We start from the raw sequence: 16,703 nt of genomic DNA, 5'->3' as shown, positions 1-16,703 counted from the left end.
TTTTCTTCTAGCTCTGTGCAGTGCCTAAATTAAAACCCCTTAGCTTGGAGCTAATACTGAGTTCACTAAAAATTATGTCTGTAATTTTTAAAAGAATATTTTAATATATTAAAAAAGTTGAAATAAAAATTTGTCCATAACAAGTGAGAGAAGGCACAACTTGGTGCAGCAGCCTCCTGCCAGCCCCCCACATAGATGGAGCTGCTGCTATTTACTCAACACATTGTCTTATAAATAAGTATAATAAAATCACAGGGAGCTTTTGTGGAGATTAAATGTGTTTCCCCACAGCAATATGAATATTGACTCTGGAAAGTTCCTCCTGCCAGGGCAGAAAGATGCAATTTTGTTACAGCCTCAGAGGTAAATACTGGTGTTTGAACAGTGCCCAGGAGGAATAATGAAGTGGTTTAGCTTCATTTCTGAAAATTCAACAATTTCTGTGAGTTCTGGCCAAGGAGAGGAAAGCTTTCTCCCCTTCAGAAAATACTCAGTGTTTAAAATGTGGGAATCCTACTGCACTGAAGATTTACATGGTGGGCTTCCATTTAGATGGGATTCTTTCACATTAGAAAATTTGAATTCTCGTTCAACTTTGGCTGATAGGAATTCTGCTATCTTGAGTATCTGCCAAAAAAAAAAAAAAAAAGACAGAAGCATTATGCAGATGGAACCTGGATTTCTCTAGGAGGAAAAACAACCCCAAAACAGTTTTCTTTCTCCACCTAGAGTGGGAAGGAAAGCAGAAAGAGTGGAAGGGGTGTTAATAAATGATGCAAGAATTTAATTTCTGTATTACACCAAACATGTGTAACAATCCTATATATATAACTAAATCTGGTCCAGTAAAACACACCACACAGCTTGGAAGGCACTGTCAGAGTGTAAGATCCTGAAGTTCTGGGGGTGTTTTCCTCCTTCAGCTGGACACAGAAACACAGAATGGGAGAGGGTGGCTCGTGGGATAAAGTAGAAAATGGTGAAAGGCAAGAAGAGGTTAAAAACAGAGAGCAGAAGAGAAGATCCAGTGAGGGGCTGGCACAGGGATAGAGGAATGGTGCAAAAAGAGCATCTCTGGTGGCTCTGTGACCTTTGGCAGAACATTTCTCATTCCAGGGCTGCTGCAGCCAGGGCTGGGGATTTTGGAATGTGAATAAGCTGATTCCAGAACGTGCTCTGTTCCCAGCCTGGACACTCCTGGGCTCCCTGGCTCTTCTCAGGTGGGTAACTTGTGGTGTCTGGTGGTGGGGAGGATGAATTTGGGTCTGAAAGTTTTCAGAAACAAGAGAGGAAATGCTGCTGAGTGGAAGAGTTTTGTGTGGCCTTTCTGTAGGACCAGGAATGTGCAGCCTGTGTTTTGGGGGCTCATCCTTGTGGCAGAGGTGTGTCAGCAGTGTCAGCCCTCAGGTACAGGTTCAGGATATGGGATCTCAGGGAAATAGGAGCACCTGCATAAGAAAAGCTGTTTCTGCAGATTTTTCTGATCAAAAGGATCGGTCAGGATATGAAGGTGGTACAGCTACAGTAAGAGACTCTCTTTTCTTCTCAAACAGCATCTCTGTTCTGCACAGAGTAATAATACACCCATACTGAGACCAGAATTTGATTCTGCAACCCATTCTGCAAGATGATGTGTATGAGGAAAGAGAGAGTGATCCTGGACAGATAAAATACAGAACTATGTCAAATAAAGCTTCAGGAGTGCTGCAGATAGAAAATTGTGCCATAATATCATAACACATGTTGCATGAAACTAAAAAATTGTTGCACAGTGGGAATGTCCTTTGGCTGGTGCTCTGGGTGTCACAGTGCCATGCTTAATGCTGACCTCCAGCCAGCTTCTTAAAAATCAGGGCAGAACAGTGGTCAATACTATTTACTGAGAATAGTTTTTTCTCCCCAGATTGAGGGTTCCAAAAAAAAAAAAAAGTGTGCAAATGCATAGCACCACTCTTGCTGTTCCCCTTTCCTTGAACTCTGTTATTTTCAGTATTTTCAGAATCTTTTTCAGTCATATCTTCAGCCTTTCTAAAGACTTCCTTATTCTGTTATTTCAGGATTTACTCCCCCTCCCCCAAGCCTACTTTTTACCAGCTGTACTCAGCCACTGAGAAACACACAGAGGCTTCCATGGCTAATCCCTGTTTGGAATTATTTATCTTCAGCACCTTCAGGAGCTCTCAGGAGTGGCTCTTGCTCAGCTGTGCAGCCACATTGCATCTCAAATCCAATAAACCTTTGTCCATGGGTGGATGGGATGGGGCTGCTGAAGGTGTGGGTGCTCTCCTTGAGTCAGCTCTGGCTGACACAGAATTTGGCTAAACCCCACTGCCAAGGGCACTCATTAAAATAAAATCACTGTTTGTTCTAGAGTGGCATTTCCATCCTTTATAAAAGGTGGCAGAAACTTTGTTTGCTGGATTCTGAAGTGCTGTGCATCCTCAGGAGGGCAAGATTTGCTGTGGTAACTGATGTGGATGCAGCTCCTTGTATTTAAATATTCAGTATGGAAACGTTTGTCTGGGCATCATGAAAACTTTCTGTGCACTTCAGACTGGAAGCAGAGATGAAACATGCATTTGATTTACAGAGAGAAAGGAAAAAAAGAGGGGAAAAAAAAGGCAAACCCCAAAACAGGCCCTGCAGCAATGGTGTGAGAATATTTGAGCAGCTCTTACCCTGCAGGGGATTTTAACTTTGGAGCAGAGTTATTTTTTTCCCTCCTCTGATCCACAGCTGCTCTATCCTGGTGGGGAGCTGCCTCCCGAAGTGGTGCACACAAAGCACCAGGAGAATGAGCTGGGTGAAAGGGCTGGGTTGAGAGGATCTTCTGAGAGGAGTGTGAGCTGTGCTGACTCCAAAAATGCCCCTGGTTTGTGCAGTGCTGCCCCTGGCACTCATAGGGACAATGCCTGTGTCTTTGAACCCATTCTATGCAAGGCAGACCGACAGGTTCCCAACAATTTTTTTTATTCCAGAACACATTGTTTCCTGCTGTTTTATGAGCTGAAGGATGCAGTATCTTCACAGTCAACTAAGATTTAACTTCTGATGCATGAACAGCATACCATGGTTTTTGGAGTAGGGTTACTTGTTTACTCCTATTGTCTATGGAAGTCTCAATATTTAACACTGTCCCCAAAACCATCAGCAAGTGCCTCCTGAACCTTCCTTACCCAACATTATAACCTCTGAAAAGCTCTGAAAGCTCTGAAAAGGTTGGTGATGCCAGAATTCTGGATGTAGCAGAGCAGAGAGATTCCCACCTCTGCATTCTCTGTTTGGCAGGAGAAGTCTTTCCTAATTTGCTTGGTGTGATGAAAGCTGCCTCATCCCTTCCCAGCCTTCTGAAACCAGTGTCTGGAAAAGAGCAAACCCTGTCATGGGGCTGGAGATCTGGTGCTGGCATGGCCCTGCTGGTTTGAAATGGTTTTTCATTTATGCAGCTGGAATTATTGCTGGCACTTGTGTGCACCAGCATTTTGCCAGTGCTGTGACAAATGGCAGTGGGGAGAGGACAGGACTTTGTTCTGCACCAGTTCAGCTTCATGAGTCACATCCTGGAAGGTCCTGTAGCACACAGATCATCCCCCTGGTGTCAGACTGAATACATATGGATTTGCTGCACCCCTGTAGTGATAAGGGCAGCTAAAACTCCCTGGCTGCTTCAAATTGCACCTCATTTCTCCCAGGGATGGAGAATTTAATGAAATTGTTTAGCAGATGAAGCATTATAGAGATCCCTTTAGACAAAATGAATGGCTTCAGCTAATACTGCTCCTCTGAGATGGGAGGGAGCAAGTGTATCAAAAAGCATCGTGTTTAATCTCATCATTTCCCTCTACTAAAGGCTTTCATGAGTGATTAGGTGAAGCTATTTGGGTGGAAAACATGTACACAGCAGATGAGTGTCTCACTCAAGTATGTTATTTAGGTTTTGAGAGGCACCATTGCTCATGATCCTGCCCCAAAATGATGGATGCACTCAAAGGGGTTAAGCTGAAGCCACTGTTATATGAATCACCCACCCAAATCCAATTTTGTTGGAAATGGGGGAAATGTGCAGAATGTGAGGGTTCCCATGTACTTAAAAATATGAAAATAATTATCTGAGCATGTTTTTCTGTAGCACTGCAAGAGACATTCCAGGGTTAGAGACAAAAAACTTCCTTGGAACAGCAGCTGGGGAAACACAACAGAGCAGCTGGGTATTTTTTGACAGCTACAAAATCCACTTTTCTGGATTTGACAGGGGCTGAGTGTAGATACTCTGGCTTTGACAGTCTGAAATGTCTGAATGCTCTAATTAAAATGATCTGTGGAGCAGATGAGGAGTACATCAGGACCACCCTCACAGGAGAAACAGCACCAGCATGTGTAGAAAGCAGCTGTGGTTTAGATTCTGTTGTTTTCCAGTGCTTGTTTTATGCTCTTCTATTGAATTTTTACAACTTTGTATGCAAGCATAATCCTTCACTCCTCCTCCCCTGCCCTTGCAGCACCTGAATTCTCTGCAAGAGGAGAAAAATTTTGCTGTAAGTGATGGTAACTGAAGATGAACCCACTGCTGCCTGAGTATGCCAGGAGACAAATGGATGGAATCCAGTTTTATCCAGGATTTGACACCAAAAGAATAACTTATGTGCCTTTTATTTTGGTGATAGAACCATGAGCTATTCCTTCAGTGTTTCCCATCACCTTTCCCAGGATTATACTGTCCCCATGCTGATGGTGTTTTGGGAAAAGAATTCTCCCTCCTCCCAACTCTTTTTCCAGCAATATATAAGCTGTGGTTCTGCTTTTAAGGCATTCAAGATTTGCACTTAAACCCATGCTGCATTTGAAGAGCCCAAGATTTATTCTCTCCTTTCCCCTCTGATCACATCACTGGCTGGGTTAAAAGCTCTTGTCTGGTTTAAAAGCTAATTTTGTTTCATTGGTGACGACAGGAGCCATATTTACAGGGGGCTGGGTAGTGCATGACATCATTCTAGGGCAGCTTAAAAATACATCCTGACACAGATGCAGCTTGGTGTCACACGGGGGGGGTCAGAGACAGGGAGTGGGTGGCCTCAAATGTTGACTTTTTGTTGTGGTTCCATCATCTAAAAGCAGAGCATCTCCACCATCTCCATCCCCAGACTCTCTTCCTTCCTCTTTCCACTTCCTTTTTTTTTTTTTTGGGATGGCTGATTTTGTTCCTATTGGACCATTAAATTATTCACATTTGCTCAAAAATGAGTTTATAAAATATACAGGGCCAAAACACAGACTGAGCAGAGCTGGCAAAAGACAGAAATGGATGTAATGTACCAGTTCTCTAATTCTTAGCAGAATCACAGAATGGCTTGGATTGGAAGGGACCTTAAAATTCACTTTTTTTCCACTCCACCTTCCACCAGAGCAGGGTGCTCAAAGCAAAGAATGCTGTAGAGCAGATTACTCCTTGCTGATCTCCCACTGGAGTCAGTGAACTTATCCCACGGGGCCAAAACTTTCTTTTACTTCACTGTGATGCTAAACTTTAAATTGTCAAACAAAAACAAACAAGCAACAAAAAAACCCAAACAAACAAACAAAAAACAACCCAAAAAGCAGAGAAAAACCCAAACTAAAACAAAACAAAAAAAACTCTCCAAGAATAAAAAAAAATAAAAAATTCAACTGTCGAACATTGACAACTAAATGTCCTGGGGAACATAGAAGAGCAGTAAGATCTCCTGGCCTACTTTCTCTTGGAAAAATGTTAAAGAAATAACTCTTCTTCCCCTCAGGAAAAAATCAGTAGTTACAAATTAAAGAGCATGTTATAAAACTCTTTTTGTAGCCACCAAAACTGCCCAGGGTGTAGAAGCAGATCATGGGAAGGCTCAGCACCTTGTTGTTCTTCTGTGTAAAATAAAACCATCCCTGAGTGAAGCACAACAAAACAAAACCAAAGGACCTCCAGAAAAATAAAATCAGGTGATTTGTGAGTAACAGCTCAGTTTTGAAAAATATTTGAGAAATATCTGAGTCATCCCTGGTTTTGCCTGTCAATTCACTGGTGCAAGGAGATATTAAAATGATATTTATTAGATTTATTATTTATTAAATTTGTTTTGTCACTTCTTTGGCTTTTGGTACACTTTATCTTTTTTTTTTTTTTTTTTTTAATTTTATTTTATTCCAACTTTGTGGCCAGCTAAAGCAGGAGATGGTTGCTGCAGCACAGATGGTTGAGATGCTGGGCTGAGCACAGGGCTGGGATGAGGGAGCCTGGGAATCTTCTCCTCCCTCCATCTGTGTCCAGCCCTGTCCCCAGTGCTGGGGAGAGCAGCTCCATGTGTTTCTCCTTGGATTTCCTGCCTCCTCCAGAACTTCCAAACCCCACTTGTGTTGGGGGTGGGGGAAATGTGTAGAATGTGCTGGTTCTGCATTTTTTCACCTCCAAATTCTCCTGATTCAATCCACTGGGTGCATTTAGAGCCCCTTTTCCAGCACACACAAGGCAAAGTCCATTCAATGCTACAACAAGAACTTCCATAAAAAGCTGGTGTTCCATAAAAACCACAGGAGTGGATTTAGATCAGCAAAAAACAAACCCCTCACATGCCTTAATTTAAAAATCACGAGATTCAGGCTGGTCTTTTTGGGAAAGTTTGTTTATTTTGTGTGGCAAGCTGCTGAGATGAAGTCCTGTTGAAGAGGGGATGAAATTTTATTTTATTTCTTTCTTTTTTTTTAGTGCTACAATTTTGCCTGCTGTTCCCAGTTATTATCTGCAAAGTTGTGAAATTCAGTCAAATCCTTTTAGTCATCTCTTGGCTGGGGGATATGTGTAACTTGGAGAGATAAGGAATTATGAAATTGTTCAAAAGTTAAGTATCAGCCATGTGAATGTTATGTTTTTATACAATTTCTGCCTTTTTTTTCAGATAGAAGCATTCAGTTTAATAGGGATTCCAGAAAGATTGATAATTTCTTTAAATGTTAAAAGCAAAAAACAGTAAGAGAGGATCCTGGAGAGTTTCTGAAAGGGCAAAAAAAGCCCAATAAATGTTTTTTATTTCCTCTTAGATACTGAAATCTTGCTGAAGTCACTGAGCAATTTGGCTCCAAAGATCATGGAAGAAAAATAGTGAACAAAGTTATGAGTATTAACCCAAGTGTGCCCTGAGAAAATATCAAAATTACCTTGATAACACCCAACCATTATTTTCCTTGGTGAGATTTTGAAGGAACTATTTTTCCAGAGCTGAAGTATCACTTTTTTTATTCTAAAAAGGCTTTTATCTATAGCTGTAAAATGCCAGCATGTGGCACCAGCCAGTGAGCTGCTTGGAAAAAAAACCACCAAAACAATCAGGAAATAATCTCTGTCAGGAAAATAAAACAAATTGCAGCTGTGCATAACAATATAATGCTTCAGAATTTAATTATGAGGTAAAACTCCTCCCTGTTCCTGTCCTTGCATTGTTCATTGCCATTGTTGTTGCAAATGCTGGAGTAGATGGGGCAAGCAGCTCTGGGATTTTGTTAATTTGGAAGTTCTATTTTTTATGGGAGTTTTACATTTGTATCTTTTATATTTTCTATGGAAGTTATATTTTTATATGATGTTTATAATTCTTCCTTTGCACAAGGGGTGCTATTCACCACATTCATAAAAGATACACAGCAAGATGTTCTGTGGCAGTATCAGCTCAAAACTCTTGGCACTGCCCAGTTTGTCCCTGCTCCAGGGCAGTAACCTCAATTTTTGATCCATTTTACACCAGAGTGATGCCCAGAACCCAATTTAACCCCCAAAATGCTGTGGCAGCTGGGGTAGGCTGTCAAAAACAAGGATTGTCAAAGTCACTGAGCCTTTTCATCCACCCAGCATCTCATGCTGTGAAACAACAAGCTGAAGGAATTATTTCATAATGGTGTTGGTCATTAATAATATTCACATCTGCATTTAAAATGAAGCCACTGTCATGTAGAAACCCCACCTAAAGGGCAGCCTGAGCTGCTGAGAGCCTGCCAAAAGAGATATATGGCAGCAAATCAGCAATGATTCAGCCAGCAGCCTCCCCAGAAAGTGTTTTGGGGCAGAAATCCATGGTTTGAATAAATAGTATCACACAAATATCCACTGTCCACACACCACTCAGATTTGCCAGCCAGAGCTTGGATGAGTGCAGCCTAACTCAGGCTGATCTTCAGGTAATAGATTCTGTTCTTTTGTCAAATTGGATAATGATATAATAGCAAAAATTGCATTTAGTGGTAAACATAAATTCAGAGTACATGCAAAAAAGGATTGTGGATCTCTGGAAGGCAATACACTGGAAGGATATGGATGTCTGAAAGTGAACTTCCAGCAACTTTTCCTGTGATTACTGAGAACATTTTTCCTCTTTGTTTTGTTTGCTTGTTTGTTTGTTTGTTTTTTGTTTTATTTTGTTGTTTTGTGGTTTTTTTTTCCTTTGGCTTTTGGTGATTTTTAGTGCTTCCATTGAGACTTGCCTAAGTGGAGGACAGGTGTAACTTCTGAGGGCTCAGATGGGGAATAGCAGCCCCATAAATCACAGAGCAGGAGCCCTGGGCAGGAGTCAGAGTGCATTGTCTGCCAAGCACTTTGCTGCAGATTACTTGATAACAACATTAAGATTGATCACACAGTGCTGCTCCTTTAGGTGATGGGAGCTGAGCCACTTTTTAAGGGGGTTAATTTGCAATTTCATTGTACCAAGCAGGGATAATGCAATGCAATTTACTAACAGGATTCCAAACATGTGTAACCTTAACCCTGTTTTGGGGAAAAAGCATGACCAACTCACTTTGTCAGTGCTCTTTTCTACAGGAGAGGGTCCTTTTCTGCAGAGGTTTTCAGATTATTATTATTATTATTATTATATCCACAGTGAACAAGAAGGGTGTAAAAACCTATTACATAATCTACATACCAGAGAACAATTCCTGATCCAACCCACTCCCCAACAGGCAAAAAAAAAAAAAAAGTGGAAAAAGATATTCACTTACAAGTGAATTCTCCCTGCTAAATCCTAAGTCCCTGCTGCAATGCATGGTGAGGTGTAAAAATTAATTGTAGGCAAAGCAATACCTGATGATCTGAGAGACTTTTCCCAAGGTAAACAATTCTATGTTTCCATGTTCTCTTAAATTAATAACTGAAATACCTGAAGAATCCTACATGTGTTTTAAATTGGTACCATGACAGAAAATTTTACATGAATGCTCCTATGATCAGAAACTAGATTTTGAAGAGGGAAAGTGTTAAGGAGAAAGTGGTGATGTTAATTTACAGTAGTCATAGCAACCTAGTTCTTGCTTTTGTAGGATTCTGGTCTTGCTGGATTTGAGGGAAGAGGGAACATGTTTTGTTGTGTCACAAGCAAAGTTTTCTCTGCTGGCTCTGTGCTTTGCTCTGGCTTTCCTGCAGTTCTGTCACCCAGTTCCCTCTTGCTCCAACCTGATCCCTTCATGCCAGCAGCAGCTCAGAGACCTAAAGGAGCACTTTGGAAACAGAGGGCTGGGCATCAATTTCCTGCTGTTCTTTATGGGATGGGTTCTGAGAGGCCTGGCTCTCCCAAAACTCTCAGCAAGAGGTTTCAGAGCCTGAACTGTTGTTGCAGGATGTTCTGTGGGTCACACACCCAAAGCTTAAGCGTGACAATAATGATGGTTTTAACAATTTGGGGTTTTTTTGGATCTGCACTAAAGTGACTTGGCTGCAGAGTGCTGTCTTAATTAACAGAGAAACCTTGCTCTGGAGGGCTGGTGGCACTTTAGGATGTGCAAGGAGTCAGTTCCAAGCCAGAGCTGTGATCAGCAGAGTCTCAGGGACTGCCCTGCCCATCAGCTCTGGCAGCCTCCCATCCTCTGGGCGTGCCTGGCTTTGTGTGGCTGAGCCCAAAAACATCGATACCAAAAGATCTCTGCTGTCTCATGGGCAGCTCTGCTCCTCTCCCAGCACTGCCTGAGCCTCTGCTGGAGCGTGGGAGGCTGGGGAAGAGCAGGATCCTGTGCTGGAATGATGCTCAGATGCTGCCACCTGCAGCAGCTCCGGGCTGGGCACTCAGCTTTGTGGATTTCTGTGCACATCTCTCCTCTGAAAACACCTGGAGGAATTCAAGGTGTTAATTGTAACTCTTTTCTCCTGGATTGAATTAAAGCTCTGTAAGCTGTGCTTTATCTGAGCACAGAAGAGATTTTGTGCAGGTAGGAGATCTGTGTGATGCCCACTGCACTCAAATGAAGCAGGACAAGGCTGGGGCTGCATCTCTGTGCACAGGCTGCAGCAGGATGTTCAGGTTTCTTGACAGTTCTAAAAGGTTTCCACCTCAAAAATGCTCATTTTTATATAATATCAGGGAATAATATCTGTGTATTATGCTGTGATAGGTGCTTTGTTGTCTCAGTACTGGAAATTTGGTGCCTGAGAAGAAACCAGGCACCAAAGTGACTTCTAAGTCACAGTGGCCTCAATATCCCACCTGTAATTCTAACCCTGGGTTCAGCCCAGGTGTTTTCTTCCTCTCCAGCCCTTGGGAATCCTGGCTACAGCCCCCAGCTCTGCTGGGCCACCAAAACTCAGGGAGGCTGGCTTCGAACCTCCTCACCCTCGCAGGAATGTTTGAAATCCTTGAAATTCTCTCCTTCTGCACTCAGGCTCTGCCCACTTTATTTTTTTTTGGGGGTTTTTTTTTTTTTTTTTTTTTTTTTTTTTTTTTTTGTTTTTTTTTTTTTTTAACCACACACAGCTGCCTGTGTTGGCTGCCAGTGCCATCTAGTGGGATTTCATTTTATTTCTCCAGTAAAGGCATTTCAAGTGTGACTGCATTGGTTCCTCTCTGCACACTGCTGTGTCCTCCAGGAATGATCCATTCACAGATGCTTGTCCTCATTTCTGACATTTAAGGTGCATATGAGCCGGAAGTCAAGACAATATAGAACTCTATGTTTGCAAGTAGATTAGGTGAGAAAAGTTTCTTTTCCTTCCGTGAAGACATTGGAGAATGAGTGCAAATATTTTGATTTTTTAAAATACTACAGCTGCTTGTTTGCTCTGGGAGCACTGTTTCTATACCTGTGAATCTTTTTTTTTACTGTGTATCTTTTTAGGTAAGTACTATAAAATTATATTTTATCATTCATAATCTGTTATGAAATCATGACATGGACCATTTTCAATTTTTTTTACTTATAATCTAACTCTGTGTTTCTAGACACTGCTTTGGTTCTTTCACTGCCCCAAGTGGTCTTAAGGATATTGTAAGTAAAAAAAAAAAAATTTTTTTTCCTCTTTTAACTTTTGACTTATGTGGATAAAGTAATATGTGATACCTCAGAGTTTATGAGTGAAGTGAGGGATCTGCTATTTGTGTTTTTATCAGCTCCTTTGGCTCAAGGCTTTTGGAGAAGTATAAATCCTACCCCCAGCCTCTTTAATTGTATCAGGGGGGTTACTTAAGGAGACTTTGTGAAGTGCCACTGGCTACTCCTGTATATTCTCCTTGTCATATCACAATTTTTTTGGCAGCAGCAGTGGGAAGGAGAGCATTGCTTGGAAAGGTTCTGTGACAGACCCATCTTTGCTCTTTCCCTTTATATGCACGTGCTCTCTCTCTCTTTTTCAGATAAAAAGCACTTTAGGTAGAGCTGGTTAGGTACACACCAAGCTGCTTTGGGGTGCTTTTTATGCATACCTAAATTTATGAATTCTATCACCATCTGTTAAAAAACAGGTGGGGCAGTGTTCTTTATTATTCCCACAGCCCATCCTCCCTCCAGGAGATATCTCCTGTTCATGGGCCATTGAGTCCCAGTGCATGGCTGATAAAATTCCATCATCCCACTGGGAGATGCTCCAGCCATGGCAGGAGCCAAGCCTTTCGAGATTTGGAACACCAGAGCAGCCTTTTCCACTGGATTCCAGGGGAAAACCACCTCTGCCCCTGCAGGAGGATGCAGCCACCATGGAATGGGACTGCTGCCACCACCCTGACTGACTGATGGGAGTCAGCTTGGATTCTGACTCTGGCAGGGTTTGGGGATTGTTCTTTGTAATAAAGTATTCCAATTTTAATTTTCCTAGTAAAGAACTGTTATTCCTCTTCCCCTATCTTTGCCTGAGAGCCCCTTAATTTCAAAATCATAGTAATTTGGAGGGAGGGGATTTACACCTTCCATTTCCAGAGGCTCCTGCCTTTCTTAGCAGACACCTGTCCTTCAAACCAAGACAAGGACAACCCACCACCATTCAACTCAACATCATTTGTTTTGCACAACACTGCCTGAAAGCGATGAGTCCCATGGTTGAAAGTGCTGAATTAAAATATTAAATGACTTTATACATGGAGCAAAGAACACTAAGTGCCTCAAACGTGGTAGCCAGAGGTTTTTAGCATATTTCAGTTACTATCTCCAGCTTCCCCTCAGCCTGGTTCCACCTCAGTTTTAGGAGAGAGGGGTTTTTTTGTCAACACACTGGTTGCTTTTAGCTGGCTGATGTCATTTGGATTTCCAGAGCAGCAGCATTGCTGTGTGGCCCCCCTCAACCCCAATATTTCTGGGTAATTATCAGTGGCACATTTGGACCTGCAGTGTCCCAAAACAGTTTTCCAGTAGCACAAAAGATCAGTTTAAAATTTCACAAAAACTCTTTTGGAGACTTTTTGAGAGCTTATTTTTAACATTTTTTCCTTTCATGTACCACCAGGCTTTGAAATATGTTCTTTTAAATAGTTTCTCTTTTATTAAAAACCAACCACAACAACAAAACCAAATGAGAGTAATGCACAAATACGTGATGTGATGTTCCTAAGTTACCCTGTGATTTCAAAAGAACAACAAACTATTTGATGCAAACAACTTCCAAGTGGAAAGAACAACTGGTTCTAGTAAAATCCACTCACACTTGATACCCTGTTACCTTGAACAGGAGTAAAATGTAAATAAGAATATGACTCAACTTGTATTAATAAATACTTTTTTGGTGTACATAATGATTTTAGTTGAACAGAATCTCACACAAGTGTAAAAGTCATAGTAAAGATGTCTTTATTCCAAAATAATAACAATAATAATAATAATAATAACAATAATAATAATAATGTGTTAGGCAGACAGTTACAAAACATCTACACAAGACTTTGGTAAGAAATGTTCATGGTAGCTTTTTCATAATTCCACAGCAAACAAAAACAACAAAGGAAATCTAAAAATGAAATCAAACAAAACTTTAATTCATGTGTTGCACAGAGTCCTACTGTACATTTGTTAAGCCCCTAACTTTTCTTTTTTTATTATGTGTAAAGATTCTATCGTTTGTATATTTAAAAAAAAAAAAAAAAGTACATACAATGCTAAGATCTGGTGATTGAGGTCTACAAAACTGGTGTGACATCTGTGCTTTGAGTTCAGCAGGATTATTCAGGACATCAGAACAATAACAGTTCTTATTTTCATGGACTGATAACCAGTGCCTATTACACTACTGGAAAGTTTACAGTAACAATGCAGGAATTCTACATATTGTATGTCAGAGCTTTTTCTTTATTTTTTTTAATAGAAAATCAACCTCTCTTTTTTTTTCTTACTTTTTGTTCGTGTTTATTTATTTTTTTTTTTTTACAAAATGTAACAAGCCCAAGTGTTTATCTTGTATCAAGTTAGAAGAAAGACAAGTGATCTGTAAAATGCTTCAACAGAAAAACAAGTGTGAAGAGCTGAACATAAGCAGGAGTGGTCACACATTTCTGACCTGGTGCAATTACCTTGCCATTCATCTGTTAACAAGCTGGGGGAAAAAAAGCCATTTGCAACATTCAGAACTTTAATGAGCCTAAGAGAAATGTCTGGAAATTCATACTGGACAGCCTTCTGAGAAAAAAAAAAAAAAAAAGGATGTGGAGAATCAAATTAGTAAGAAGCACAGAGAAAAGAATGCCAGATTGTTTTAATGGACAGTTTTGTGAGCATGTTCAGAAAGGTGTTGTGTGTTTTCTGTAAGTGTTCTTGGACTATGGACTTTGGCAAAACGAGTATTTAGTAGACAAAACAGCTTGATGAACTGGAGCAAATGTGAAAATGAAAATACAACACTGGGCTTCATTGATTATTTGCTGAAACAGGCAGGGTTCTGCAAGATAAGCCTGAACAAGTGCTAAGTGTTGATGAGACAAACCTGGTTCCTGAACTCAGCAAATATTTTTCCATTCAGGAGAAACTTCTGCTCCCTCTGCCCCAACTCACAGATCCCTCAAAGCCTTTGAAAGCACTCTGCCACACATTTCATGGCCAAAGATTGCTTTTCTGAGTGAGTGGCCTCAGCTGGGACACCCCCTGCCATCACCCAGGGCTGTGGCTCTGCCCTGGCATTGATCACTGGCCTCCTCTGCAGTTTCTTCACCCAAAAATGCTCAGCTGGTCCCTCCTCCAGCACCTGCACCATTCCACTGTTTGTTGTTGTTGTTGTTGGGTTTTCTTTATTTTTAATCACAAAAGTGAGTTGTAAAGTCCCTAAATGCATTAGTGAGGGACAGCCTTGCTGCTATGCTGTGATGGCAGTGCTGCAGAGACACAAACTGCATGACTTTTGAACAGGCAAAAGGAGGCAAACTATCTGAATTAACATTACCAAGCTGTGCAAAAAGTGAAATGTTTGGTTTTAGCATTAAAATCTTGTTGCATTTTTTTTCCCCTCCTGGTTTGGCTGGCTATGGGCGTGCACCCATTTCACTTAGCAGCAGCAGCAGGACAGGGTTCCATTATTACCCTGGCCTTTCCTCCACCCCAAATCTGCAGAAAAGCAGTGAAATACCTTGAGAGGGATTGGGATGAGGCTGTGGGAGCCCTGAGCAGCCCTTGCAGTGCTCAGTGGCTGATGAACAGCCCCACAATTAATGCCAGCAGCCCAGCAAGCTGTTCAGGAATAAAGGATCCCCAGGGTGCTGGTGGTGGGGAAGATGAACAGCTCAGAGGGTTGTGGTGCACAGCAATATTTAAAACCCAGCTGTCAGGTCCTCAGGGTAGTGACCAAGTGTTAAGTGAGTAAATTACTTAAGGCTGGTTTAGAGACCATTAAAAAAACAAATTCTCTCATTTCTCTCAAGCTGAAGAGTCAGGATCAACCATCTTTATTTTCAGTGCATTGCTCTTAATTTTGTAGAGACATTGGGGTGTGCTGCCTTGCCTGGACCAAAAGGTAACCCATCACCTTCCCCTCTTGATATTAGATTATTACATAAAAACAAAACTACAGGAAAATACTGTATTCCAATAGCAAGTGGGGCCTTGATTACACCTGACTCTCTGTAGCAATGAGAGCTAAGATCTGCAGGAGGAGGGGAAAATAGCAATCAGAAGAGTGAGGAGGTATTTTCTACTCTCAGAAAGACAGGTTTTTAATCACTCAAGTAGTCAGGGAGGGCATTTAACCTGGCTAGGATATCCACAAATGGGTAATTATCACAAATTCAGTAATTTTTAATTACTGTAATAGTATTCTGTATCACTTTTTTTAAAAGACTGTCTTTGTTTCCTTTCTGAGGCTCATTTCAGTTTTAAGGGGTGCAAGAAAGGCTGGCTCACCTTTCCTCTACCATTTTTCTTTTATTATAAAATGTCTCCCTCTTCACTTGTGAACAGGATCCTTGTGAAACTGAATCTAATTTTTTAGTGTCTCTCATGTGGACGACATCCTGTGGCACAGCTGTTCTGGACCAGTTTCTTCTAGTTGTGTGTCCATTTTGACAGGCAATGGTGGACTGTACACATATTATGACATTTGCATGTTTTCTTCATGTGCTGTCTTGATTGTGATTGTGTGGTGGTCAGACATCACTATTGAGCTGCAAAAATTATTTCCTTTTTAAGTTTGGAAGAAAAAAAGACCTTCTTGCATGGACCACAGCATCCATGTGAATAAAAGTGTTTAGGATTATTATTTTTATTATTATAATAACTATCAGCTTAACCCAACAGTGTAAAAAGATAAACATGCACCTTTAATGTTATTGAACCAGCATTACTGAAATTACTCCTTGGCATAGTTGTGTAATCACAGAGGCACTGCTTTGGATTTTCAAAATCAAATCTAGAGAGAAATCCTCCCACAGATGAAACCTTCTGTAACTTTAACTCAGTTTTGTTAATATGCATGCATCCCATGTCTTTACAAGTGGTATTTCTGTATGGCTATTCCATGTCCACAGATGTGTCTGTATTTTAGTTAAATAACTCACCATGACTTTACTATTTTTATGCATCAAGGGCTGGCTGGAGTAGCAAAGACTTACTCTCAGCACAAATCTGTGAGGAAATATTTATAAAATATTTTTCTTGCACCAGCAAGACTAAAAAGCAAACCACACTGCAAAAAAAAAAAAAAAAAAAAAAAAAAAAAGAAAACTAATATACACTTTATATTCTGTTGTTGCTGTTGTAAAAATACAAACCAAGGTTGACTTTCCATTTAGCTCAGAGTGCATCACTTGGACCCTTGTGTTTTGTTAACAAGGATGGACATTACATGCTCTTAGCTCCTTTTTGTCTTTGCAGCTGGTGAACTGAGTGCTTTTGGACCTCTTCTTCACCAGCATGTAGCGCTCCTGAATTCCACCTCCACACAGGGTAGAACATTCTGTCCAAGCAGTCCATGGTTTCAGCCTACAAACTGGGAAAAAAAAAAAAAAAAAAAAAGTGGTTTGGTT

General features: G+C 40.9%; 1 protein-coding gene and 1 long non-coding RNA gene across 2 annotated transcripts in view; one reads left to right on the top strand and one right to left on the bottom strand.

Moving 5' to 3' along the window:
* The window catches only part of LOC306803618, a 42,856-nt gene extending 32,126 nt beyond the window's left edge, over positions 1–10,730 (top strand). The window contains exon 2 of the long non-coding RNA XR_013774649.1: positions 10,660–10,730. This is a non-coding gene — a long non-coding RNA (uncharacterized lncRNA). The remainder of the gene's footprint in view (positions 1–10,659) is intronic.
* A 2,303-nt stretch (positions 10,731–13,033) lies between these two features.
* Positions 13,034–16,703, bottom strand: part of SPON1 (spondin 1) — a 149,629-nt gene continuing 145,959 nt past the window's right edge. Inside the window, exons 16-17 of the mRNA XM_079310145.1 lie at positions 14,195–16,666; positions 13,034–14,155 (exon numbers count right to left, since the gene is read on the bottom strand). Of these exons, the coding sequence (XP_079166271.1) occupies positions 16,503–16,666 (164 nt within the window). The 3' untranslated portion in view covers positions 13,034–14,155; positions 14,195–16,502. The remainder of the gene's footprint in view (positions 14,156–14,194; positions 16,667–16,703) is intronic.

The sequence above is a fragment of the Erithacus rubecula genome, assembly GCF_903797595.1.
Source record: "Erithacus rubecula genome assembly, chromosome: 6".
Taxonomy (NCBI): domain Eukaryota; kingdom Metazoa; phylum Chordata; class Aves; order Passeriformes; family Muscicapidae; genus Erithacus; species Erithacus rubecula.
Note: the sequence above shows the minus strand (reverse complement) of the source record. Positions and strands in the feature narration are given on the sequence as shown.